At 42.3% G+C, this 27,592-nt stretch overlaps 3 protein-coding genes across 6 annotated transcripts in view; 2 read left to right on the top strand and 1 right to left on the bottom strand.

Moving 5' to 3' along the window:
* Positions 1-5,004, bottom strand: part of nudcd1 (NudC domain containing 1) — a 56,500-nt gene extending 51,496 nt beyond the window's left edge. Inside the window, exons 1-3 of the mRNA XM_083645556.1 lie at positions 4,872-5,004; positions 4,237-4,391; positions 2,213-2,398 (exon numbers count right to left, since the gene is read on the bottom strand). Coding sequence (XP_083501682.1) covers positions 2,213-2,398; positions 4,237-4,391; positions 4,872-4,986 — 456 coding nt within the window. The 5' untranslated portion in view covers positions 4,987-5,004. The remainder of the gene's footprint in view (positions 1-2,212; positions 2,399-4,236; positions 4,392-4,871) is intronic.
* LOC310784567 (transcription and mRNA export factor ENY2-2-like) lies at positions 4,208-8,019 on the top strand. 3 transcript variants are annotated; one of them, XM_083645558.1, is made up of 5 exons: positions 4,208-4,317; positions 5,466-5,540; positions 5,645-5,715; positions 5,898-5,972; positions 7,751-8,019. In XM_083645558.1, the coding sequence occupies exons 2-5, from the start codon at positions 5,473-5,475 to the stop codon at positions 7,825-7,827; spliced, it is 291 nt and encodes a 96-aa protein (XP_083501684.1). In that variant the 5' UTR covers positions 4,208-4,317; positions 5,466-5,472; the 3' UTR covers positions 7,828-8,019. The 3 variants fall into 3 exon arrangements, with proteins under 3 accessions (XP_083501684.1, XP_083501683.1, XP_083501685.1); XM_083645557.1 differs by lacking the exon at positions 4,208-4,317 and adding an exon at positions 5,323-5,365; XM_083645559.1 differs by lacking the exon at positions 4,208-4,317 and adding an exon at positions 5,332-5,365 and having other exon boundaries at positions 5,438-5,540.
* A 6,551-nt stretch (positions 8,020-14,570) lies between these two features.
* The window catches only part of pkhd1l1.1 (PKHD1 like 1, tandem duplicate 1), a 66,017-nt gene continuing 52,995 nt past the window's right edge, over positions 14,571-27,592 (top strand). For both annotated transcript variants that reach the window (XM_083646213.1, XM_083646214.1), the window contains exons 1-18: positions 14,571-14,588; positions 14,772-14,884; positions 15,115-15,192; positions 15,644-15,788; positions 16,478-16,586; positions 17,726-17,783; positions 17,890-17,983; positions 18,700-18,753; positions 19,063-19,136; positions 19,244-19,286; positions 19,555-19,625; positions 20,931-21,041; positions 22,599-22,691; positions 23,642-23,907; positions 24,200-24,291; positions 24,522-24,681; positions 26,658-26,793; positions 27,016-27,174. In XM_083646213.1, coding sequence (XP_083502339.1) covers positions 14,836-14,884; positions 15,115-15,192; positions 15,644-15,788; positions 16,478-16,586; positions 17,726-17,783; positions 17,890-17,983; positions 18,700-18,753; positions 19,063-19,136; positions 19,244-19,286; positions 19,555-19,625; positions 20,931-21,041; positions 22,599-22,691; positions 23,642-23,907; positions 24,200-24,291; positions 24,522-24,681; positions 26,658-26,793; positions 27,016-27,174 — 1,792 coding nt within the window. In that variant the 5' untranslated portion in view covers positions 14,571-14,588; positions 14,772-14,835. The remainder of the gene's footprint in view (positions 14,589-14,771; positions 14,885-15,114; positions 15,193-15,643; positions 15,789-16,477; positions 16,587-17,725; positions 17,784-17,889; positions 17,984-18,699; positions 18,754-19,062; positions 19,137-19,243; positions 19,287-19,554; positions 19,626-20,930; positions 21,042-22,598; positions 22,692-23,641; positions 23,908-24,199; positions 24,292-24,521; positions 24,682-26,657; positions 26,794-27,015; positions 27,175-27,592) is intronic.

Here is a 27,592-nt window from a genome sequence, read left to right on the forward strand (position 1 = left end):
TTCATTTTCCCGTCTACATTTTGTAAAATGCTTATAAAAATAGTTTTAGTTTTGGTCCCACGTCCGAGTGAAATGTTCTATATGGTCTCTCCTGATTCTAAATATCGCTGGATCGCTTGGTTTGACCAAGTGTTACGGCTGTGCCGTTTCTTTTATTGTGTTGTCGTAGAGTTTTGCTAAACCTAAACTAATCGTCGCCATTTTGGGGGTTTGCAGTTCAGTGTGTGAACTATGTTGTCCTGGTAGTTGCTCTTTGACTGTCTTCCTACAGGAGAGTCCTTTCTGATTGGTCGGCTCGGGGAGAAGATTGGGAACTGCTGTGATGGGGCTGTTGCAGATTGGCAGCTGATTGACACAGACCCTTTATATGCTCCAGGCTGAAGATGGCAGATCAGAGGCAGGCAGTAACTGATCTGTGCAGTGCTGCTCCTCTCATTCACTCAATCCTCCAGAACCTCTGTTTTGTTAATGTTTAGTATTGGTTTAGTTTTGTTACCTCTGGTGTTGTGTTTATTTTAGTGCTGGACTCAGCCATTTGTATTAGCTGCTGCTTTCTTCCAGCTTTGGCTGCTAACTCTCACCAGGCTTCGGCCTAGGCTTTAGCTCAGCATGACAATGTTAGCTTTGAGTGTAGTGAGTCCAGTAGCTTTGTTGATTGTTGTGTTGTGTGACCAATAAATCACCCTTACTTTTCATGGTTGTCTTTGTATACTTTATGTTGTGACCTAGACCCCTAGACTGGGTCATAACACCAAGTAAAAGTATTTCCTAAGCACTTTACGAAATGTAGATGGAAAAGTGAATGGCGGATGAAAGCCCTTGGTTCGTATGCTGAACGCGGACTTTGGCACTCAATTAGTCGGTTTTAAACCTGGGATTCATAAAAAGAGAAATACTAAGTGAAAAAGGCAACATGATCCTTGAGTACTGACACTTAAATCTGATAACATTAGAACGCAGGATGCTTAAATTTGGATACTAGTTAAATATGTGAAATGAAAAGAGGTTCCATTATACAAGACAGAAAAGTATTTTTTTCATAACATGTGTAGGCTACATGCCAACTGCTTTTCCTGAATAGCTGAATTGCTGTGCCACAGCAGAAAACTTCTATCAGAGATACTTTATACACTTAGAGATGCCACATCACAGGCCACCAATACTATGAAATTATATACCGTACTCTTCCGGTCTCCTAAATGGACATGGTCACCTCTATGGTAGACATTTACACAACACCGCCCCCTGCCTGAATAAATACCACATATAAACACAAAACTGCCTTGGTAGCTCAATCTAGTTGTAAATAAGATATCAGCTACAGCAGAGGTTGTACTTCCTTCCTACATCAGCTCAGGAAGTACAAACTGCCTCAGGAGCTGCTGATCCAGTTCTACACCGCCATCATCCAGTCCGTCCTCTGCAACTCCATCTCCGTCAGGTTTGGCTCAGCCACCAAACCTGACAGTCACAAACTACAACGGACAGTCAGGACTGCAGACAAGATCATCTGTGCCAAACTGCCCTCCATCCAGGAACTGTTACTCGTCCAGAGTGAAAACACGGGCAGGAGAGATCGTCACAGACCCATCTCACCCCGGACATGATCTGTTCCAACTCCTCCCCTCTGGTAGGCGCTACAGAGCACTGTACGTCAAAACTACCAGACCAGGGTAGGAAATTCAACTTTTTTAACAAGGGCTTTTTTTTTGCCCTTGTGAAATATGTTTTGGGGGCATTTTGGATAATTTCCAAATTGAATGAGAGACCAATATTCAAAGACTCCTAGCCTAGCAGATTTTCTTTCTTTCTAGCCAATTTCTAGCCAATTTCACAGTTGAGCAATTGCTATCACACACACACACACACACACACACACACACACAAAAGTGTGACTGACATACAGACACCGGAACCCATCACCCACATACTCAATTTTATATTATAGATAAGATCAGATCACAGTTGCTTAAGTGACATCACAGTTGGGCAATTGCAAATGCATTCAAAACACACACATACACACACACAACTGCCCGAGTGACATCACTTCCGTCAAAAATTGATATATATATATATATATATATATATATCAACTGATATATACAACTCTTCTAATTTATAGAAAACACAACACCGTTACCACAAAATGTCTCTGTGCAGTGCTGCAAACTTAAGACTTAACCCAACTGCTATGTTTCTCCCGTCTTACCTCCCACTTGAGGTGGGAGCTCTCTCCCCTCTTGCTGGTGCGGAGGAGGACCAGCCTGCCGGTGCCGTCGGAGAGAGCTGCCCAGGTCGCCGAGGTGAGGCTGAGGGAGGGGCACAGGCGCTCCTCGCCCCGGCTGGAGTCAGCCGTCATACGATACACCTCTCTCGGCTTCCCCAAGGCTGTGTCCTGGATTCACAGAACAGAACACACCTGTCAGTCAGCGTTACGTTCGGTTTTTCATAGGGAAATATAAGATAGATGTGATTGCTGCGTAGCTGCAGGCAGGAAAGTAGAATGTCAGTTGTGCGTTAGTGGAGAAAAGGGGGAACGGTGAGAGATGGATGCTGTCACTGCTGCACGAAAGCTAACAGGCAGATTGTAGAATAATAATGTCAAATGGACGACATGTCCGTTCTTACTTCTGCCTAGTTCAATCAACCTATCAGATTACACTCTGTAGTCTAGGCTCATGCTTCACTTACTGGGGACACTTATTACAAAAAGTGGTCTTTTGAACTACAAAAGCTGGAAAAGCTTATTGTTTTCATACTGAACTGGCCAAACTAATCGCAGAAGAAAAGTCAGCCACTGATGTCTGATATGAAAGTGCATGGTTAAAAAAACAAACACAGAATTTGCTTACTACTCTTACTGCCAAGGAGGATGTGAGAGAGAGAAGTCCAGAAAAGAAAAATAAAGTGATCAACCCCCATGTGACTGACTGTGCTTCTCTTCACATGTTTTCCAGAGCCTATTTTAGTCCTAAGAGAGAAATGCCACCACAACATGAGCATCAATTAGTCATTGTGTGAGGTAGCAGTGTTTCAAAAGGACTGGGCAGCAACGACTGCCCTGACCGTCAACGCCATGGAGCATGATACTATAGAGTTGGTGCCTTAACGTGCCATGCTTTGAGATCATTTCCGTCCTGCAGGCCGCGCTGTTAGTGACCCGCCCAAAGTGTGAAATGAATTGCCAATGTATAACGCCTGCCACTGTCCCTTCTAAAGTACACAAAAGACATGCCAGGAAGGATAATTATGTGATGATGATTATAATTAGAATTTTCTCAACAACACGTTTTAATAATGAGGCATTTAATGATGCCACTGAAAGGCAGTAATAATGCCTCTCAGGATTATAGGCGGATGGCCATCATTCATTCAGGCCAGTCTGGAGAGAAAATGGCAGCAGCAATTATCCTTCATTATGGACAACGCTGTCTGTCTAATTAGAAGTCTCAGTTAGGGGCTCAGTGAGAGTGCGTCCGTGCCATGTAAGGCTCAGTCCTTCCTGCAGCAACCTGTGCTCCTTTGCTGCATGTGCTGCCCTCTCTCTCTCCTATAGATATAGTGATATAGAGACGCCTCCTTTGCCTCTAGCACTATATCTATCAATAAAGCATGATTATTTATTACCACCACTGAGGTGCCCTTGAGCAAGGCCCGTAACCCCCAACCACTCCAGTCCAGTGGAGCTGATCAGTGGCCGACACTGCAGATCAGACTGTGGTTGTACTGGTCCGTTTCCAGGTGTGAATGTGTGTGTGTGAATGTGAACAGGGCGCTCCTGAAAAAGAGAGCATTGCTCTCAGTGAGACTCCCCCTGTATAAATAACGCGGGGGGGGGGGGGCATGAAATGGCTGGAAAGAAATAAACTATAATAATAATCAGTCAAAAAATCAGTTGAGGTCATTGTCCTGATTTTGCCCCTCATCGGAGGACTTCGCGTTTTGAGTTTGAGGTTCTGAAAAATCGTATGATGGACAAAACTAAAACTAAAACTAAAAAGCATAGTTATTCCCCATCCATAGTACTGCATCTCTGTCCCCGTCTGTCTGTCTCTAGCCAAAAATGCATGTCAGGCTGATGCCGCTATCACAGAAGTATTTGGTCGCCACCTACTGGTCTGCTACATGCACAACCCATTAACAACTCTACTATAACAGCAGAATCAGGAGGATCACTTGAGGACTTCAGAGAAAAAAAGCAAGAGGGGACTGTTTTTAGATGCGCACGCTTACCAGAGTGACGGTGAGATTGAGAACCCGTCCCTTGCAGTCCACAAAGAAGACGCTGTCTTCATACCAGGGGTCCAAGTGCAGGTAATTGTACATGCCAAAAGCACGCACATGTTCCAGGGTGTACTGACTGTCCTTCAACTTGACCTCCTCCACAGCTGCAGCACAGAGGAGAGGGCAAACGGTTAGGTTATGGCATGAAAATGAGGGAGCGCTGAACAATATTTACTTTTCTTTCAGCCTATTTTTATCGACAATATTGTGGAATAGTGGCGAGAGTGAAACCTATGATTAGCTGTTCTTAAATGTAATAATGGAGTTAAACTTAAGTGAAATTAAACTGTTCTTCACATTGGTGGGGGGCCTCTGTAAACCCCTCCATGGATCCCTGGAAGTCCACAGACCCCACTTTGACCACCACTGAGCTAACTAGAGTTAGATAGAGTAGCTTAATGCAATAGCATCAGCAACCTCTAGAAATGTGTAGCTCCATAGGCACGCATAAAACAAGTGAAGTCAGCTTGTTGTTAACAGGTGATGGAAGTTGTATGAGTGCTTTTAGCCTGGTGCCCTGCAGGTCACTGTGGTCAGTATTCCCAGCTAGCTAACTGTATGTATGTAACGTTAGTTTCACTCACCAGCATCCAGCTCAACGTTGTAAGTTGGTATGGGATCCAGAGACAACCGGTAACTCTCAAAGTTAGGATCCAGCAGCTCCCTGTTGACCTTGAGGGAGTAATTAGATGCAGCCATGTCTTTATAAATCTGACTGGCTTGTTCACAAGTGGAAAAAACAGTGATGTACACAGTGGATACAGCAAGAAGACACGCGCTTCCTGTTTTGTAGCACACGGCGCCAATTTAGAACGGACACGTAGTAGTAGTGGCTTATGGGAAGTTGAGTTCTCGTTTTATTCTTCCTAATGTGTTTACTATATCGTGATACATTGTTCTTATTTCGTATTATCACAATATATATACTTCATAAGGCGAATTACATTACCATTACTAGCTTTTTAAACAGTGATGCGGTCTAGCGGAACCATTCGCCTTTCGTGTGCTACCACGGTTCGGTTATGTAAGGGACAATCTGTTTCCCCAGCTGATCATCCAGATCCAGATCGACACACAGGTAACTGTGTATCTGATACGTGAAATAATAGTGTTTTTGTCTCCTGTCATAAGATTGTTTAACCCAAACTAGCGTCACTCTTGTTTATACTTGCTTTCAGATAGGTCATGAGCAAAGATTCCCAAATGAGGGCTGCAATCAATCAGAAGTTGATAGAAATGGGGGAACGGGAGCGGTAAGCGAGCGTTTCCTCTGCAGTGATTGACGTGATGAACCGGTGGTGTAGAGACAGCAGTCATTTATAACCCCATACTTAAATGTTTACATGTCTGGCTGCAGGTTGAAAGAATTGCTTAGGGCAAAGCTGGTGGAATGTGGATGGAGGGATCAGCTGAAAGCACACTGCAAAGGTAATGAGTGAGTGAGTGTAAAATCAAAGATGCAATAGGTGCATTTGTGAAGAATACAGATTCAGAGATATAATGCAAAGATGGCTTGGCAGTGATGGAGACTTCCTGAAACAGTTGTAAATTGTAAACTCTTTATTTTGTATTACAATGAACCTGTAAAGAAACTAAAATCTTCTGTTCAGATGTGATCAGGGAAAAGGGCCTGGAGCATGTCACAGTGGAGGACCTGGTTACAGAAGTCACACCAAAAGGCAGAGGTATTGTACACACAGTGGTTTAATATATGTGATAGGGCTGCCACACACCATTATTTTCAGTCAATTTATTTTCTCGATTAATCATTCATCAAATGCCTCACAAGTTACCAGAGCTTAAAATGTCTTTATTTTTATTTATTTTTTATTTTCAAGTCCCCCCTTCCACCAGTTTTCTAATTTCTTTAAATGTCTCCCTCAGTCTGACCAGCAGCAAAAAAACAAAAACAATAAAGTATTAATTTTATAATGATGTGAAATGAGAACAAATTAACACATTTTACCATTTGTGAAGCTGCAGCCAGGAAATGATTGGTATTTTTTGCTTGAATGCTTGAATTGCTTAAATGACTAAAATGATAAATCGATTATCAGAATTATAATCTATTCAATCGAGTAATCGTTTTCAACAGTAATATCAGCACTAATTTCCATTCTGAGCGACACTGAGGAATAAACATGGTCAACTCTGTAAATATAGGTAATATACGGTAGATGTTTCACAGTCGCTGGTTTATGTCAAGTTGCGTTTATTTATTTATTGTATTTATTTGAAAGGGACAATGTACAGTTCAAACATAAATGTCACGATTTGATGAACCATACCAGTTTATAGCTGTAAGCTAATTGAATTAGCTAATTCAATTTGCATCTGTAGTCCCTTGGAAGAAACAGCACAATAAAACAGTTGAGTAAAAACATACAACCTTAGAAGAGACAGTCTGGCTTGAGAGACTAACAGGAAGTGTAAATACAATCAGAAGTTCCGATTGTATTTACACTTCCTGTGACTGATAAACCTAGTCTGACTCATAATGTGAGTGAAACTAGGTTTGACCAGGTGAGTCAGACTAGACGTTTATGTTTTCTTGTGATCAGACATAGGTTTATAGATGTTTTATATTATAGATCAGATCAGATCACAGTTGCTCAAGTGACATCACAGTTGGACAATTGCAAATGCATTCAAAACACACAACTGGCTGTGTGCCCAGCTGAGCCGCCAGGTCTGCCAGGCCGGCCACGCCCACTGTGACGTGCTGTGGCCGGACGGACAGACCTAACAGCTGAGCCGCTGGCGGCTCAGCTGGGCACACCGCCAGTTGCTGGAAAGCAACTGGTTGACACGTCATAACCAGCTGTCAGTGCGACTGCTTCTGAAGAAGACGAGAGTTGCCTCGTCGAAACTGTCAAGGTAAATAAAAAACATCTATAAACCTATGTCTGATCACAAGAAAACATAAACGTCTAATTATAAATGAAGACATGATGAACATCATTGAACTATTATGAGTCAGACTAGTTTGAGCAGGTAAAACAGCCGGCGTTTTGAACCGTAAGTCGTGATACAATGGGTCAAGTGGGCGGGGCTGCATAAGGTGAATAAGAGAGTCACCTAATGGAGGAGGGGCCGACCGATTTAAAGCCTAACTAACCCCCCCTCCCAAGTCTGAAGTCAGTTTTATAGACCAAACACAAATGTCTCAAAGCTCAGTAAATTGTATTTCTCCAGTACCCTGCAGTGATGGAAATGCATTGGCTTTTTGTCCAGTGTTTTTAGAGTTTGTATAAGGACTCAAGAGGTCTTCTTAACCGTTTCACCAGCCTATAATGCAGCATACACCAGCATGTAATGCAATAAGATGTATGGGAAAGAATCATAGCATGCATATTGCATAAATATATTGGCTGTGTCCAGAGCGAGACAGTTTTTAAAATATGTCAGATGTGTCATCATCATTTCTTCACACATTTTCCTTGATCTTTTGTCTCCTCCGCAGCACTCGTGCCTGACAGCGTGAAGAAGGAGCTCCTGCAGAGAATCAGAGCATTTCTAGCTCAACATGCGACCCTGTGAATGAGGTTTAGGTTTAGGTTCTAGCTCTGGGGTCTAGGTTCTAGGTTTAGAGGCTTTTTTTTTTTTACCCACTGTAGGTCCACAATTAAAATCATCTGCAGATGTTTGTCCTCATGTGTGAGCAACTCTGAAGTGTTATTTTTATTTTGTATCAGCGTTTTGATATTGATTTTAGTTTGTTGTTATGTTTTGGGAGGGGGGAAGAAAACAAATAATAAAGCCATGCCTATTTTTGGTCAGTCAGGGTCCTGTCTTTTTTTCTTCTTTTTTTTTTTTTACAGTGAGGGAAACTTTTGACAACACGTTATCTTTCTTTCACCATCTTTTTCTTTGCAAATGGCATGAGTCATGGTTGGAGCAAAAAAAAAAAGTCTGATGCGTGTAACAGAAATACTAAAAATAGTAGTTTTCTTTTTGCGCAATGTTGAACATTAGTCTGTGCAAGAAGACAGACATTTCTTTTGGGTAAATACCTCTAGTGCCATCATGAAGTATGCATGATTTGTCAGAATCAGAATCAGAATCAGAAAGACTTTAATGATCCCCGGGGGGGAAATTAAATTAAATTGTCTTAAATTGTCTTCCTGTTACCAGTTTGCAAACTAGTCACCTTTAGGTGACACTCACCTTTTTGACCCCCAAGCAGGACACCTAAGTGATGCCTTTCTGAGTGGGTTTGTGTCCGCCCGGGTATGTCACCTTTTCACTACCCGTGAGTTTGCATCCCTGTATAAATTCTAATAGACATTGAGTGACACTACTATATTTCGTACAAAAAAAAATCTACAAAGTCTTCACTGTCAGAAAGCATCCAATACGCATCTTCTTTTTTATCCACGCTAGAACTAGGAAGATAAGTATCTTATAACATAATCTGAGGGGTGGATCCTTTATCCATTACTGTGGTCAATCAATTTTCACAAACAGCTTATGCCACAGTATTGCTTTACATCCCAAACAATGGACTTATGTAACTTTGGCTGTATGTTTTGTCCCTGATGCTCTGATGCTCACACGCACATCACGCATCAATGTCTGAACCTGCCGAGCAACATATCTGCTCTTGTTCCACTCTCCATTTACCTTCAAACCGTGTGGAAATGCGATTGATCTCCTCTTTAGGCTATACAACTGCTAATACTCGTCTGACAGGGTTATTTATACTTTTGTGTGAGAGCTTGTGTCTGTGTGTGGTCTTAGTTTAGCGGTCGTGAGATTGTGTATGTTATGATTGCTGGATTCGTACGTTTACATGTAGTAGTCGATTTGAGCAGGGATGTAAGAGGATGCCAGCCCTCTTGAAATAAAAAATAGTAAGGGAAAAAAAAACTTTTAACACTGCATCCCTCTTTATGGCATAAAGACTCTGTGAGTGTGCTCGCTGCTGGCTGATTGCCAGTTTGTTTGTACATAGTGAGTGTGCTCGCTGCTGGCTGATTGCCAGTTTGTTTGAACATAGTCTCATCCTAACTACTCAAAAGCAGTGAGCAGCCACAGTGTAGCGCCCGGGGACCAACTCCCAATTCTGAGAACAGTGCCTTATCTGATTCCTAACATCCCTAACTGCCGTGCCTTTTGAATATAGAATTACCTTTGTGCTGTTGTTACAATATAAACTACCTTTGTGCTGTTAGAATATAAACTAAACAGTGGACATGGTCCGCTACCCTCCACGCTGTCTTCCTCACTAATTGTCTCCATAAGACCTGCGATCACTCTATCCATCTGTCAAATATTTCCTCAACTAATCGATTAGTCGTTTGGTTTAAAAAATATAATATAAAATGTTGGATCACTTTTTCCCCAAAGCCCAAGATGACATTCTCAAATGTCTTCTTTTGTCCTGACCAACAGTCCACAACCAAAAGATAATAAGTTTAACCAGAAACCAGAATATTCACATTTAAGAAGCTGGAACAAGAGAATGTTTTTTTTTCTTGAAAATTAGTCTAGCGATTAATCAATTGTAAAAATAGTTGGCAATTAATTTTCGGACAATTATTCGACTAATCGTTGCAGCTCCGCCCACCATCCCCCTTGAAATTTGTGTACAAGTACGTGTAATATATAGGTTTTACTGTAGTTACCTTGTTTGTTGGCTCAGTCAGTGTGTGTGTGTATGAGAGAGAGAGTTTTCCCAATACACAGAACTCGGCCCACAGCACATCCAGAGGGTCACCGTTCAGTTAGTCATACCAACAATCATGTAACAGCTGACTCCATGCTTAAGAGGTCCTATTCAGTAGTTCATAAAACAAACTGTCTTAAGTCAAGTCAAGTTTATTTCGATCAAAAAGCATGTCGCAAAGGCCTTTAGCTTTCAAATGCCAACCAGCTTCTTTGTTTATGTGATTTTGTTTTGTTTACAGGTCTGTCTGGCAAGTGCCAAGCTCACAGAAGTCGAATAGCCATTCAAACATTCCCAGTTCCCAATTGCTTTTATTTGAAAGACTGCAGGAATAAACATTGAAAAAGCAATGCTTGGAGAACGGCTGCATCCATCTTTGTGGTCGGTAAGCTCTCAAGTCATTTGATAGATTTTTTTGTGTGCTTGCTAGATAGCTATGCTTTGCCAAAGCAGCAAAATAACTTGATATGACCTTTCAAAATGTGGTGTCCCCGGACCAGAGCCTCTTGCACAATAGATAGAGCAACATCAACCAAGATCATGTGCCTGTTGTTCGTCATCTTCCCCCTCTGCTCTCACACAACCAAGTTGTATTCTTGAGACATTCATTAATACAAAACATGGTGTAACACTCGCTTGTGCAAGTTAGGAATTGTAAAGAAATGAGGATATGACAGAATGGTTGACTTGACATGGGTGATTAATGCTGATGTGACAATAATCATCTGATTTCTGTCTCTTCAGCATGTGAGACTGAGATGTTTGCTATGGTGTCATCAGCTGCCTTTATATTGAGACACTCATGTACACTTTCTGTCTTGAGTAAAACAGACGTCACTGCCAGAGACAACTGCACTCACTGTACATGTAAAGGTAAAGTCCCACTGATTGTCACACAATGTGTGAAATTTGTTCTCCGCATTTGACCCATCCCCTGGGGGAGCGGTGAGCAGCAGCGGGAATCATATGGTGATCTAACCCCCCAATTCCAACCCTTTGATGCTGAGTGCCAAGCAGGGAGGCAAATGGGTCCCATCTTTATAGTCTTTGGTATGACTCGGCCGGGGATCGAACTCACAACCTCCCAGTCTCAGACCACAAGGCCACTGAGCTGTATGTATGTATGTATGTTACATACATGTTGCTATGAGGAAGTGTTTTATATCTCCAAAATAATGGATTTTTACACATTCCTCAGTATACTGACACCTCTGCTAAATCTTATCAGGTCGATGTATCCTGAAACCCCCTAATGGCTTCTTTTTGTTTACAGACATTTTCATTTGAAACCACTTTGCAAACTGATAGGCTCCCCTTACTTTTCACTATCGTGTCTTCTTACATTTTGGCTCCACAGATATTGTAATCAGACATCAGGCTTATTTGTTGACAAAAAATACTGTTTATTGCTTTATTAAAAAAAAAAATACAACATTACATCACATAAACAAATAAACTTCACAGAATATTTTATGACTGAATATTTCCTGTTGTAGATCAAATTGAAAGTTCCAGTGATTGGCATTTTATATTCAATAAGATAATTGCATACACATTGTATTGATATGAGTTATCACATTATATGCACGTCATGATGGAGATGCACAGGCAGACAGCTATGAAGGAGGAGATTTCTCCCCTCTGCTACCCTTCAGCATGTCAAGTGACCTTGCTAAGGGAACACACACATACATACACACACACACACACACACACACACACACACACACACACGCAATCTGTGTGCTCCAGTCTCTATAAAACCATAGCATATGTTGTTGGGAAAGCTGAACTTTGGATGAACTTTTGCTCCACCACCTGCGAGGGGGCAAAGCCAACTGGAGGAGAGGAGACTCCTATTTAATCAAAATGCTATTCACCAAAGTTTTTCTATATATCCTGTGTGCACTGAAGTCACAATGTTATAACCATATGTCACATGAAACATGGGATGAATTATATCATTGAAATGCATTGTGTTGACTGAGGGATGTGAACACGTGTCTATGGACTTCCAAGTGGAAAATGTAATCTCAATATGAATGGATTTTAAGTGTATGCTGAAATAGTCTATGTTACATGCACAAAGTTTGAAATGACGAATGTAATAACCATTATTGTGTGCTAAATAAGCCTGGGTTACATAACATGTTTTTAGATGAGAGTGGGAAGAGAGTGTCATTGAGTTCAAGACCATAGGAGGTGTCCCAGTTGATGGATGTTTTCAGATAAGGATGGTTCAGTTAGAGTATCATTGAGTTCAAGACACCCAAGGGAGGTGGCCGAAGTGATGAGCAGGGCCACCATTAGGAGAGGGATCATGTAGCATCCAATCAGAATTGAAGTCATTGAGTCAGCAAAAACATAGACACACCCTCAACGACAATGACATAAAAGAACCGGACCTCAGAGCCTTGGGGCTCACCTGCATAGGCAGGGAGTCAGACGGGAGACCGTCACTTAGATGGTCTCGAATCCACCAGGGAGAGAGAGGTGATAGGCAGGCCTCATTAGATAAAGAGATAAGTTCTGGAAATAGGGCAAAAGAAGCACTGTCCGAGTGCCTGTGCAGGAGATCCCCCGTGAATACACGGTTGGAGCAAAAATCTTGGCTGCATTCTGTTACCTCTGTAATTGCATACATCATGTGTATAATTGAGAAGTGAATACAACCCTTCTGCTATGAAGTTAGCAGAAGTAAATGTTATGGCTTGAATACAACTGATTGATCTAACTCCCCTGACTCTGGCTTTATTCAAATAATTGGTCATTATTTTTTATATTGGCTGGAAATGCTAATGTTTACACTGCGGATGAGGGATGGTAAATTCTATTCCATAACATTTCCTATGAAGTGCTTTTGTTACAAAATGTTCATGGAGAGCACAGGCAAGACTGAGCCAGATTATTTGAGTTAATTATATCATAATTATATCACAACACAACACCTATAGACTGAGTCATAAAGTGGGATTAAAGTATTGTTTTTGTTTTTCATCTCGGAAACGTTGCCAAACTCAGGTCTGTTGTTGTGTCACAAGCCGAGTTGGAGGCGGTGATTATTCATGCCTTTGTTTATATCATCGGGCCTGGATCATCGTTCCACAAACCTCAGCAAGTCATCCCTGACCGTCTACAAATGGTCCAGATCGCTGCGAGGCTGTTGGCTATAGGTCCAGCTCAAATGGTCCAGATCGATGCGAGGCTGTTGGCTATAGGTCCAGCTCAAATGGTCCAGATCGATGCGAGGCTGTTGGCCATAGGTCCAGCTCAGCTCAGCAGGACATCTCACATCACACCCAGCTTCCTTTCACTGGCTTCCCATCAAGTTTAGGAATCAATGGTTCTTGTAATCACAGAGGCCTGCATGGTTAAAGGAACACTCTGCCCATTTTCAACCAGCTTTGTATCATTAGAACATCAGTAGTATATCAGAAAACTGTAAACGGTTTTGAAGTCTGTCATTTAATTTGACAGTTATTGAGTGTTAAAGTGTGGACCAGTGACATCACTGGTCCACAATAACTCAAATTAATAACTCATTAACTCACATCAACTCTCAATAACTGTCGAATGATTAATAGTTTGACAGTTATTGAGAGTTGATTTGAGTTAATGAGTTACTCATTTGAGTTAGTGTGGACCAGTGATGTCACTGGTCCACACTTTAACACTCAATAACTGTCAAATTAAATGACAGACTTCAAAACCGTTTACAGTTTTCTGATATACTACTGATGTTCTAATGATACAAAGCTGGTTGAAAATGGGCGGAGTGTTCATTTAAGCACCTGTGCTGTGCACCTCTGTGACCTGCTCCATTCCTACATTAGCAGGGCACTTGGGTCTACTGACTTGGGTCTTCTGACCAGGGCTACTGGTTGTTGTCCCTCTGGACGTATGATCTTTGGCCTCTGTTGACAGTAAAGCAGCTAAAGACTCATCTGTTTATACTGGCCTTTTGTCTATAGCCTCTTGTGTTTGTATTTCTGTGTTTTTATCTCCTTTGTTTTTATGTTTGATTGTTTGTTGGCTACTATTTGACGGTCTTATAGCCTAGACTATTTTACTCTTGTGGAGCACTTTGTGACTTTGCTCTGTCAAAGGTGCTATATATAAACGTTATACAGTATAATCCCCCCAGAAAGTAGCCTACTGTATATTCTTGTTGAGTATTGTTTCAATTGTTGTGTCTAAAATAAAGAGCCTGGTCTTATACCTGCTTTATTTGTAAAGCACCTTGGGATAACCCTTGTTATGATTTGTTGCTATATAAATATAAATATCATTGATTGATTGATTGATTGCTGCATGCAGCCTAAAAAACATGGGATTATTCATAGGCTATATATGGCTATATATAGCTCAGGCTTAATTGTCCATTTAAAAAACAAAAGCCTACTGTGTTTAGTCAAAGAAATATGAGTCAATCACAACCACTGCAAATCACAGCTCACATAATTTGTAGGCTGCACCAGCCAGGGAACGCAGGTGTCTGGACGGGACGGTCCCAACAGTCTCCTCCCAGTTATGGGTGAAGGGCGTCACATCATACTATAAAGAGTTCGTGCAGGTTCAGGCAGTGTTTCTCTCTATCTTCTCTCTATCTCTCTCTGGACGATTGAATCCACAGGTAGGACACGGCTTTCCTACGCTGCTTTCACTTCACTCTAGTTTACAAGACCTTTCAATTTTTCTTGACATTCCTAGCCTTTTTTCCCCCGTTGCCTCTAACGAGGCCCCCCCCCCCCCCCCTGTCAACCTTCTAAAATGACCGGTTGATTTTCTTAAAAACCCGGTGTTTCTCTCCGTGCAGCGGTGGACATCCCTGCAGGGTTTAAGGTGAGGTAGAAGCAGACCGGACCGGGGAGACCTCCAGGATGGAGAGGCGGGCGGCTCTCCTCCTCGTCGCGCTGTGGTGTTGCTGCAGTAAGTGGTGCTGGATGACTAATAGTGGTTTCAAATCGCTTGGACTTATGTTTCCCCACTTCAAAACATGGTCCATTTTGATAATCACCTTAATGTTACCACAGGGATTTATTGATGGCGTTCCTGTGGTAGGCTAGGCTAGCTAGTTAACGATAGCCTAAATACTTGGTTTACATTACAACAGTTAATTAGAAGGAAGGAAGACAGATAGATTTTGTTTCATGTTTCAGATGCCCAAAGAATTCACAGGATATATCCAAGAAGAGGAAGCATAAATGGAGCAACACGACTCACCATTGAAGGAGAAGGTAAGATTGTAAGATTTGATTTAACTGTTGTCTGTTCTTCAACAAGTAGCCTTATCCCAATACTTCTCTATTTTTTCAGTGGACCCAACTGACCACGGATGCCCATATTTTATCCCAGCCCCCCTACCCCCCATCTGATAAGATTGTTGCTTTTAGATGACCAAAATAGTCATACATTCTGTAATTGTGTTACATAGGCTATGGATGGAATTATAGCAAACATTAATAATTATCCACTTTTTTTGCTGGGGACCCACTGAAACCCCCTCAAGCCGGATCCCTGGTGCTCCCGGACCCCACTTTTGAGAACCGCTGGCCTATAGGCTACGGCAGTTTCAGTGGGTCACAGTCTCACAGCATGTTCTTGGCAAAGGCTGCTGGCTCCCTGGGGTGACTTTTCTACATTTAGCATGTTACGTTTAGTGACTATTTACTGTCCGTTATCCAACAGGTTTTGCCCAGGAAAATCAGTTCCAGCTGAATCCAGCAGATGACACATTCGGCAACCGTGTGACCCTGGTGTCCGATACCCTGTCCGTCCCCTGTGATGTGGAGAGAGACTCCACACATGGCGACCAGATCATGTGTTACACCAGGTAGCCCAGGCCAAAGATTCAGATAAGATTCAAAGATTTTATTGCCATGTCAACAAAAGTTGATAGGAATTTGTCTTGGTTCACTCTCAGAGACAAACAAAAAACATAGCAGCCAACGACAGGAGACATACAGGAACAGTTCTCAGCTACAGCATATACAGTAGAAAGTGCATACAGTTTAAGGTGCATACAGTTTAAAGTGACAACGGTAATGTGTCAGTGCAAATTCAAGTGCCTTATGGCTTGGAGGTAGGTGCTATCTCTGAAGCGAGATGTTCTACTCTTCATACTCCTGTATCTCCTGCCTGATGGGAGGAGGTTAAATAGGTGGTGAGCCGGATGAGAATGGTCTGCAATGATTTTGTTAGCCTTCCTGATTATTCTTTTTGAGTAAAGTGATGACAGTGAGGGGAGACTACAGCCGATAATTTTAGCTGCTCGGCGTACTACTCTTTCCAGCCGAGTCTTGTCCTGAGTGGTTGTGTGACCAAACCAGACAAGCATGGAGAAAGTGAGCACACTCTCAATAGCCGACCTGTAATATAATAATAATATGATAGATAAGAACTCATATTTGAAACCTTCATTCCTATTCATGACCCCCTTTTTTTTGGAGTGGGTCATCATCTGAAGAACATGATGCTACCCTTGAACACACTGTGTATAATTTGTGTTTTTTGTCATCACAGAGCCATGCCCGAAGGTCAATATTTCGCCCATGTCAGTGTGGATGGCGTTCCTATTCCTGACAGCAAAATATGCAACGGACATTACAGGCCGTACCACTGCAGTATCATTGTAAGTTGGACGTTCAAAACAAATCACAGGATCTAATGCAACACAGCAAATACAATATGTGATATATTAATGTTAATATTGCAAAAATGGTTGCTGACGGGGAAAATTTAAATCACATTAGCCTTTATTTGGACAATCACTAGTTAATATATTCATACACATTTTCATTTAAGTTACACATACACACATACATAGACAGACGTCATATTCAGATAGCCTGTAGCGCACATTTGCAGCTCACACTGTATGTACCCTGTCACTGTGTCACTATGTGCTGTACAGAGCCAGAATAACAGATAGGTTGTCTGCAGATTAGCCTTCAAAAAATTTGCGTCAAGACAGATGTAATCTGATGTGTGTCCTATAAGTATGTTTGACTTTCTGTTCATTGAAAAAGGAAGCCTGTGTATCCATTCGTGAATATACAAGAGTGCATCTCTTGGCCAAGATCTATGTTAAATACTTCATTTAAGATGACTTCTGACTCCTGTTCTCCATCTTTTTGATCACAAGTGGTTTTCTCCAAGTGGTTCACTGTTTACCTTTTGGCTGTCACTTTCTATTCTACAACAGTTGCAATAATATGCAGTGTGAAGAATTTGATGTGATTTCTGGTTCAAATCGACCTCTTCCTCCCCCTAGCTGAGTTTTGTCCAGACCCACAGAACTTTATTCTAAAGTGTAGTCCCGATCCCAAGGCTTCCAACGATGCACACACATTGCACACACAAAACACAAGACATCTACTAGATTGCATCTGATGTAATGGTGTAGCCATAAAAAAAGGCATCTGGGGTTTGATTATTTCCATATAAGCAGCTATAGCTTCAATGAAGAATTGGAATGAGCAGATGCAGAATGGGATATGTGACAGTATGGATGTTTTATAACTTAAAAAGCTAAGGGGAAATTCAAGGGGAAAAATCTATTTGTAAGGGGTTAGTTACTGTAATCAGTTACACTATGCACAATCTTCTGAGTTTTAGGGATTTGGCTTGTCAAGGCAAGTTCATTTGTATAGCCCTAATTCACAAGCATGTCTCGGAGGACTTTACAGAGAATTTGCCGAGCTAAATCTGACGAACGCTTGCTGGTTGGTTCTTAATGTTTTTCTTGTTCTGTAATGTGACTCTTCTCAGACTAGGTGGTATCGCACTCCTAGCATCAGCACGCTCAGTCGAGTCAGCGGCCCGCCAGGTACAGCTATTGTTCTTAAACTATACAGTACAACACGAGACCACATGGCTGTTCAAATCAAAGTGAGTGTGCCTCTTAAGCCTGTATCCTATATCACAAACATTAGGCACCTTGGTGAAGCTGCGAGGAAGGATTTTCACCGACGTGTACGGAAGCAACACAGAGAAGAGCTCAAATGGTCTGACACTCAGAGTTCTGAGGTAACGACGATAAAACTGACCAAAACACAAAGTGATATTAATGAAAAAATATCCATCTTAACCCATGCAGTCTCATATTCAGTCTTAAAAAATTAAAAACAAAAACAAAAGCTTATTCTTGAATCAAGGCAGAATAAGACAGATCACAAGTATCAAGAAAAAAATACTTTTGATTCAGGAAATATTTTTGAAACAAGTTGATTGATGCATTTCACACAAGTGAAGTTATCTCATCCCATTGCCAATTGAACCAGCTGCCCCAGTCGCTGCCCTACCCCCTGCTGATCTGGGGAGAGCTGTAGACACACATGCTTCCTCCGATACATGTGCCAGCCACTTCTTTTCACCTGACAGTGGGGTGCTTCACCGGCAGGACGTAGCACGTGGGAGGATCACGCTATTCCCACCAACCCCGAAACAGGAGGCGCTGGTGCAGCAACCAGGACACATACCCTCATTCCGGCTTCCCATCCGCAGACACAGCCAATCGTGGCTGTAAGGACGCCCGACAAACGGGGCGCGAACCTGCGACCCTCATGTTGGTAGGCAGGGAATCTACCGCTACACTACCCGGATGCCCAAGACTACTAGACTACTAGATTAAGTAACTTGTTTCGATGGATATTTTTTCATTCCCTACTACTAGGAATTTCACTGAGACAAATCCATTGAAAGGCAGATTTGTAAAGTGACACACGCTGCGTTGTTCATTGCAGAGCCTACATGGGAGGAATGCCTTGTGAGCTCCTCAAGCCCAACTCAGATGAACTGTAAGTATTTGGTCTGTAGGTGGATTGTGATCCGAATCGGCAGCCGACACATCAGTCTACATACATACATACAGTATACATTCAACCGTTTAAAGCAACTTTAGCTGTAGTAGACCAATAGTGGCGTTCAATGAGGAAGTTATACCGAATAAAATTATACTGTGAAATAAATTAAATGCAATGAATATAACAAATGACAGTACAAGAATTCGAGGGCCTTTTGAATTGAATTGAATTGAATTGAATTGAATTGAATTGAAACTTGATTTGCCCCGCGTGCGCAATTGAAACGCTTTTCTGTTTCCAAAGCTATGGCCTGACACTGGACAGTCCAGGTTCCTGGCATGGCCACTTGAGCTGCAGAATGACGGGGACGTATGTCGGTAAGCCAGTTTGCTTCCACAGTCAAGTTGCTGTTAATTAACAGCCTTTTCCAAATGCTTCTTGTTTTCCAAATGGTTCTTTAATTGTGTTTTGTTGTTCCCAACAGGGCATCACAACTTGAGTTACATTCTGGACAGTGAATGGGGCAGGTAAAGTCAAGGCACTAAACTTCAGTTTCTTATCGTTGCTGTCAGGTGAAAAACTTGGTAACTCCTCATTTAAATTTGAGACGAGTGAAAAAAAGTCTATGACGCTTGGGTTTACGTTTCAAAACCTATTAGATCAACTCAAAGGGAATGGCCCTTTTTGGAGTTGGAGATACGAAGCTTTCAAGCGAGAACAGAACATGAGAGAAGTTGTCATCGTATTAACCCTTTAATGAAAGAAAAGGATTAACCCTTTGCTATCATCTTTTAGGAGTTTACCAGAGAAGAGCGTGTACAGGGTTTCAGCTTCCAACAAGCTTTCCATGTTTCAGACCTTTGCAGGTACAGTAGAGACATTACTCGTACTTGTTCATAGTGGGACAGTGTTCATTCATACTCAGTGGTGGAAATGGCCGGGTTTTACTCTGGGAACCCACTTACGCAGGATGGGGGTCCCTATTTCTGAATGCTTGACTGTTTTAATTGATTTTACTCATTATACCATTAGGCTACTTACAGCTATGTAAAAACCTCTGACAAAAGTTACTTAAATAAGATTGCCGAGCTCTACTGATTATTTCCCATAGATTTTTTTATTCATGACAGACTTGATGACACATTGATATTGACGCTGCTTATTCAGCTTCCAAATACTGTAGATTCTCCCACTATTCTCTGCTCCTTTCATGCTGCCCACTCTCCACTGCTCTGCTCTCCACTGCTCTGCTCTGCTCTCCACTGCTCTGCTCTCCACTGCTCTGCTCTGAGCTCCACTGCTCTGCTCTCCTCTGCTCTGCTCTCCACTGCTCTGCTCTGCTCTCCACTGCTCTGCTCTCCACTGCTCTGCTCTCCACCGCTCTGCTCTCCTCTGCTCTGCTCTCCACTGCTCTGCTCTCCTCTGCTCTGCTCTCCACTGCTCTGCTCTCCTCTGCTCTGAGCTCCACTGCTCTGCTCTCCTCTGCTCTGCTCTGCTCTCCACTGCTCTGCTCTCCACTGCTCTGCTCTCCTCTGCTCTGCTCTCCACTGCTCTGCTCTGAGCTCCACTGCTCTGCTCTCCTCTGCTCTGCTCTGCTCTGCTCTCCTCTGCTCTGCTCTCCACTGCTCTGCTCTCCTCTGCTCTGCTCTCCACTGCTCTGCTCTCCACTGCTCTGCTCTCCTCTGCTCTGCTCTCCACTGCTCTGCTCTCCTCTGCTCTGCTCTCCACTGCTCTGCTCTGCTCTCCACTGCTCTGCTCTGCTCTCCACTGCTCTACTCTTCACTGCTCTGCTCTCCACTGCTCTGCTCTCCACTGCTCTGCTCTGCTCTCCACTGCTCTACTCTCCACTGCTCTGCTCTGCTCTCCACTGCTCTGCTCTGCTCTGCTCTCCTCTGCTCTGCTCTCCACTGCACTGCTCTGCTCTCCACTGCTCTACTCTCCACTGCTCTGCTCTGCTCTCCACTGCTCTGCAAGACATTTTTCAAGGGGAACATGAGGAGGAATGCCGTTCCCCCTCTCGTTCTCGCTGTTCCCTCTCAACGTTTACTCTGGGAACTCCGTTCCCAGGCGTTCTCCCCATTTCCACCACTGTTCATACTGTATATAGTTATTTTGCAGTATTCATACTTAACTACAGTGAAGTGAAAACGTCTGTTGTGCCCTTTGTTCAGAGGTGACAGGAGTGTCTCCCTCGGAGGGAAGTGTTCTAGGTGGAACCCTCCTGACCGTCCACGGCCGCTTCTTCGACCAAACTGATGCCGATGCGGTCGTGCTTGTCGGAGGTAATCGTCACTGTCAGGCTGGGAGTTCAAACACCAACCAACTGCTACTGAAGTCTGTTAGTTTCCTCCACCAGCCACTTTGGCAGACACCCAACCAATACATTACTGTATTGGTTGGCAACTGTGTCGGAGGAAGCATGGTGCTAGTCTTGGCTCTCCCCATATCAGCAGAGGGGGTGGAGCAGCGACCGGGGTAGCAGGGGGGGAAATTGGCCAAGTACAATTGGGTAGAGAATGCGGGAAAAATAAGAGAAAAAAAACAGACACCCAACCAACATTACTCTTAAAACGTATTTGGCTGGTGAAATACTGAATGTGTCAAGTAAACTCACACTGGGTATGAAAAAAAGGGATTTTTACCATTTCATAAGACAACAATAGAAAATGTCTATCACATCTGAAATCAAGTTATTCCAGTCCTATCGCAGTTTTCACGACATTGTTATCAGATGGTACAAAGTGATAATCATAGATGGGCGTGCAATGTGCCGCTCGACAAACGGTTCATTACAAAATGTGTTGTGCGGGCGTCGAGTCTCGCAATGGTGATGATCCCCTTTCAAACAAAGCAGAATGTGGGCATACCTTAAAACCCAGACAGACACACCAACAAAGGAGAGTCAGTAGTCAGGTAGAAGAATGAAGCTTCAAACAGCATAGAAACCCAATGGAGCATGACAAGCTAACTACAGGAGGACTCAGTTCAACAATAGTCTTTCACACGCTTTCCTGTCACATTCTGTTGACTCTGGCATGGTTTGTGACTTTGGTGTGTAATAAAAGAGTTACTTGTTGAGCTACGCTCAATTACACAGTGATAAATCACGTCAAGTCAATATGGTTCGCCTATTGCAATCTCTATTTATAGATAGTTTGGAGTCATTTTCACATTGTGTAAAGTGACGTACTTTTAGTTATCTTAAAAGCAGGGTTCCCACGGTCGTAGGGAAACCTGGAAAAGTCATGGAATTAAAAAAAAATCTCGTTTTGCAGGCCTGGAAAAGTCATGGAATTATTCAAATTCATTCAAAGTCCAATTCGAATTCAGTTCATTCAAATTCAAAGTTTTGGAAAAGGCATGGAATTTTTGTGTGTGTAATGAAATTAATTGTTACAGTAATCTTCTTTGGATAACCTTTCCATGGAATGTAACATAACAGAAAATGTATTTATCTTAACTGTTATAAAGAGGTGTGTCCTATTTGTCCAGTGTAGTAATAATCTCTGGTATTGATTGTCACCGCCTCACATTACATTGAAATTCCACGGATCCTTGAAAAGGAAAGAAGTTTTCTCCATGAAAAAGTATGGGAAATTCAGTCACTATCTACTCACCTCCATGTCAGTCGAAACGCCATTGCCGTTTTTAACAAAAACCAAACACACACAAACGTCAATGGAATTTCTGTAGTTTTGTCTGAAGTTTTGGAGGTGAGTCGAAAATGACTGAATTTTCATTTTGGGGTGACTCTTTTAAGTTCAGCTTGTGTCTAGCCTTGGAATGCTGCTATGAGACATATATGCTTACTAACTGTGATTAACTGTGATTTTCCTCAGGCAGGCGTTGTGCAATCCAGAGTGTGTCTGATGACAGAATCGTGTGCAAGACTGCAGAGCAGCCGATGATGAGCAACGTGACAGTCTTCCCGGGTGAGAAGAAGACGCCTCCTCCCACTGTCTGGCACCTGTCTCCATCTGCCTCATTTTTTATATTGTGCTGTCTCGTTATCTGAAGAACATTTGACACATCGATGGGCGGAAGAATTTCAAGCATCCGTGCTTCTGCTCGTCGACAAAGTACATCGAGTTCGATCGCTCGTTGTTCAAAGTTCATCGTGAGTCATGGGACTTTGAAGTGCTGTCTAGCGGGACAAGATAATCTGACGGAATTGTGACGATCGGGCACTTACTGCACTTTGAAGTACACACGTCGTCGGCGTCGCACCCTGCCAAATATTGTTCAACACGACTGAGATCCGACAGCAGATTCTTAGAAAGAGAACACAAATAGAAGAGGATGCTCAACTCGACACTCAGACACAGTTTATTGCGTGCCTTTTTATTTCTTTAACAAAAGCATAATCCTGCATGACCCAGTGGGTCATAACCCTAACACTAACCCTACATTTTGGAAAAGCCTTCTCCAGTCCCCATGTGTATCACATTGTACCTCATTTGAAGTATGCGTCATCGAAAAGATCAGTTAACGTCGGCAGCAGATTCTATGATCAATGTTTAATTGATCAGAAATCTTTTGTATCAACCAGCAAATTGAGTGTGATGATTTGTATCTAATTTATCTATTCGATTTGAAATGCATTTATACATTTATACGTAACGCGTGTACTTATTTTAAGTCTGCATCATCATGATAAAGAACAGTACAGTTGGCCATTGGTATATTGATTAATAGATCCAGATTTTTATATTCTTATAACACATATTATTTATTTGTTGACAAGATAGCAATGTTTTTGATCTACTATATACGAAGTGAAAAACATTGCGTCAACAAAAACGACTCTTCGTGGACACATCTGTCACTGTCATGGTTGCCCTTCACTTACACGTTGTACTTGTTGACCTCGACCCGCATACAGGCGGCAGAGGCTTGAAGCTGGAGCTCTGGAACGACACCAGGCCCCGGTCACTGGACGACGTGCTGAGCTACCATGAGAACCAAACTGGATACTGGTCAAAGTGGGTGGACGCCATGCCTCACACCTTCCCCAACGAGGATAACAACTTTGTCACTCGGACCAGAGGCTTCTTCGTCCCTCCGACTACCGACAACTACACCCTGTACCTCCATTGTGACGACCGATGTGACCTCTACCTCAGCAACTCCAGCCGCCCAGAAGACAAGGTATCAACTGGACATCAGTACTGCTGGACTGCAAGACACATCTTTATTACAGTGACTGCTGCTGTGCAGCATGGCGTTTGTTCAACCTTTTGAAAACACAAACACCTGCAATACTGTAAAAAATTATAAAGTTATAAACGGAATTTTAACACATTTAGATGCTCAATGTTTTAGAAATTTATTTAGCGATATATTTCAGGCAATTTCGTTTTTGTTTTTGTTTTTTTAATCAAACTTTTCGTATTTCTCTTCATTCCTTTCTTGCAACATGATGTCACAACCTCTATTTTAGGTGAAAATTGCATACCAGAGTCGTTATGTGTACAACCACCTCTCAACGGCAGCACAGAAGTCTGAAGTGATGGCTCTAGAACAAGGAAAACCGTAAGTAGCTCTTCAAAAGTATTCAACCTTCCATTCATAGTATAGGATACCCCTATGTCTTTGTGTGTGTGTGTGTGTGTGTGTGTGTGTGTGTGTGTGTGTGTGTGTGTGTGTGTGTGTGTGTGTGTGTGTGTGTGTGTGTGTGTGATGTGACAGGATTATGCAAGATTGCTTGGTGTCATTGACAATCATTTAAATCTGATCTGTTTTTTTCTGTTTTTTTTCTTTAGCTACTACATGGAAATTGTGTTCCAAGAATATTCAGGAAGAGCCAGTACTAATATTGCCTTGTTCCGAGGAGAAAGCCGTTTCACAGAAGACCAGACGAACGATGCCGTCAACGAGATACAATACATTGTGGCAGACTATGACGTCTCCGATGAGACACAGGTATGAGGTGGCTGACATAATGTACTCAGTAATAAACCTGATAAACGCGTCACACGGAGCTTGCGCAACCTATACAATAATGAGAGACTAGAGACAGGTAGAAGGTACAGATAACTTTTAATGATAGTAATTAGATTTGGCAAATGACTCCATGATATGATGGCGGTTCCTCCTGAGATGAACGGAGGACGTCAGTGATTTATACGATAGAGAATTCCACCATAGGGAATTCATCAGGAGCCATGACAATGGTGGTGATCAGGGGAGGACAGCACATAGGTGAGTTACAACACAGTGAGATACATGGGAACTTTTATACAACTCATTCAGTTGATTGGCCAGCAGAAAAACGAGGGAAATGAGCTGATTGGGTATAGTCCAGAGAGAGGGAAACCATGGGAGACAGTGATTGGACAAGCAACGAGGGGGGCGTGTATATCAATGACTGAATGAAGTAACTGCTAGGGGTGAGGCTGCAGGAGGGAGAGAGAGAAAATAAAGGGGGCATGCTATTCAATGAATGGATGATACAATATGGGATGATAACCTGGATCACCAATGTAGTCTTCATTATGGAAAATAGTCCAAGACATCATTAGTCTGTAGGTGTAAAATGCAACGCAGAAATGTTTCAGCTATCTGAAACGTCAGGTTCTGGTGTCAGTCCCCCAGAATCAGGTTCTGGTGTCAGTCCCCCAGAATCAAAGAGTGAGGTTCTTCTTTCTAGAGCCGACATTTTTGCACCACGAGACGTTCAGCAATCATACACTACAGGGAGAAATCCATCGTAGAAGATGCAGAGAGAGCAATTTCTCCACCTCCAGAAAGACTCCATAGACCAGAATACAATGCAGCCACAGGACACGTTTTCTTGCCTGGATAACTCTCACCCTCTTGCTCTTACGATGCAAACGCTCTCGCATCATTCTCTGGGTATCGCCACTGACTTCCCGATACGATACGATTCCGATACACAAGGTCCCAAGTCGATACGATTTCCGATACGATACGATTCGATATCGATATTTTAGTTACAATACCAGTTTTGCTTTGATAATGGAAGAGATTATCAAAGAACTAATGCTGTAAATTGTACAAGGAACCCTCTAACCTGGTGCATTATTAAACAATATTAATATTTACATTAAGAATTGACCATAAAGCAAGCAGTTACATCATGTAATTCTTTTTTATTTAAACATGACCAACATAGTCATTCAACATCTTATCTTTCTTTACAGTCTTCTGTCTCTTTCTTTACAGTCTTCCGTGAGAAGCCAAACAAATTTAGATTTCCACAATACAACAGAATCATTGAACAGCAGCATGTTGTAAACAGTGTTCCATAAAGTATAAATGCTTTGCAAATAAAATAAAATAAAATAACATTGAACATTTCCAGTTCACAAACATTATAGTGCAAACAGATTTGAGGTCTGTACATCTGGCTCATGGTGCATGCACAATGCACATGTAGCCTACAGTATTTATGTTTTTGTTTCAACTACAAACATAAATAAACGTCAACTTGAAACTATGTTTTAACTACCACACACAGCCTATAATATTATAGCCTATGTTTATAAAAAAAAAAAAAAAAAAATCTTTTGTAAAATGCATTTTAAAAGATCGATACTGGGATTTATGTATCGATACTTGTTCCTTCACATGAATATCGATTCATTATCGATATATCGATTTTTTTTAACCCAGCCCTAACGTATAACCCACAGCTGAATGGAGCAAGTTCAGGCCTTCTCTGGGGGTTGTCCAAAGGCATGCTGGGAAATGTAGGAAATCACTAACTGTGATTTAAAAGTAGACAAGGCAAGCATGACGGGGAGCGAATTGCAACAACTAACAAATAACTCCTAGAATATATCGAACATCACAGTGTATCTGAGGATGCATTCTTTATTTTTCCGTCCATCGAAGCAGTATATTCCTCCGAGTCTCATCTCCTGTCGTTCCCCCAGGTGGTTACGTTTGAATCCTGGTCTAGCGGTGCCGCCCCGGTCCAAGAGGTCCAGTTGGTGACCGTCAACAGCAGCTGTGCCAGCTATCTGTGTGGGAGCACCTTCTTCTGCCTGGGTTATGGCAAAGCAAAGACCGGTAATGCTGATTGTACCGTCATATTCATTGTAGTGAGAGGAAAGGAAAATCCACTGTTTTTTACTCTTATCCGTTAGTTCATGTCTTCGTTTTTGGAAAAGTAATGATCAACTTTTGATAAGATATGTTTTAATATCATTCGATGCATTTTGTAATTTGTACCACCACAGTGCCTCACAGAACCATTCGATTTTTATTAAGCATTTTGTCCGTCTTATTCAGGACCGATCCCTGTCAGCGCCTCGGCGGACATGGTGGAGGCGGCGCTGAACAACCTGTGGTCCATTAAACCCGACACGGTCCAGGTCACTAAGGAGGAGGACGACGACGATGATGAAAACCAAGGAGCGCAGTACACAGTCACTTTCATTTCTTCCAGAGGTAAGAGAGAGAGAGTGAATACTGGCTAGAATCAGAGTCAGTAAAACATTATGGCAGGGATGGGTAGTTGAGTTTGCAACTTCCGAGTCGACGTGGGCTTGTCCTCAAATTACTTCACTCCAGATTCAACAGTGACTGTGTTTACATGGACATGAGTATCCTGGTTATGAGGCTTATCCTGGTTTTGATGATATTGAGGATATGGCGTTTACCTGGAACACATAGAAGGTTGGTTATTCATATCCCTGTAAACATGATAAGTAGTATCCCGGTTACTGATTACTGCATGCTATTTGCGCAGGCGCCTGCAATGTTTACAACAAAAACCAGCATCATCATTATTATTTATTTATTTATTTTTTGCACTTTTATTGGGTGTGTGATGTCATTCACCTTTTTTGGGCCAAGACTGTGAAGA

This window comes from Poromitra crassiceps, assembly GCF_964638095.1.
Source record: "Poromitra crassiceps genome assembly, chromosome: 11".
Taxonomy (NCBI): domain Eukaryota; kingdom Metazoa; phylum Chordata; class Actinopteri; order Beryciformes; family Melamphaidae; genus Poromitra; species Poromitra crassiceps.

Bases quoted from the DNA above. Each gene is read 5' to 3' on its own strand.
- LOC310784567 (XM_083645558.1), top strand. From the start codon at position 5,473: ATGAGCAAAGATTCCCAAATGAGGGCTGCAATCAATCAGAAGTTGATA. The intron at 5,541-5,644 runs GTAAGCGAGCGT...GTCTGGCTGCAG, and splicing joins GAAATGGGGGAACGGGAGCG to GTTGAAAGAATTGCTTAGGG. The intron at 5,973-7,750 runs GTATTGTACACA...TCTCCTCCGCAG, and splicing joins AGTCACACCAAAAGGCAGAG to CACTCGTGCCTGACAGCGTG.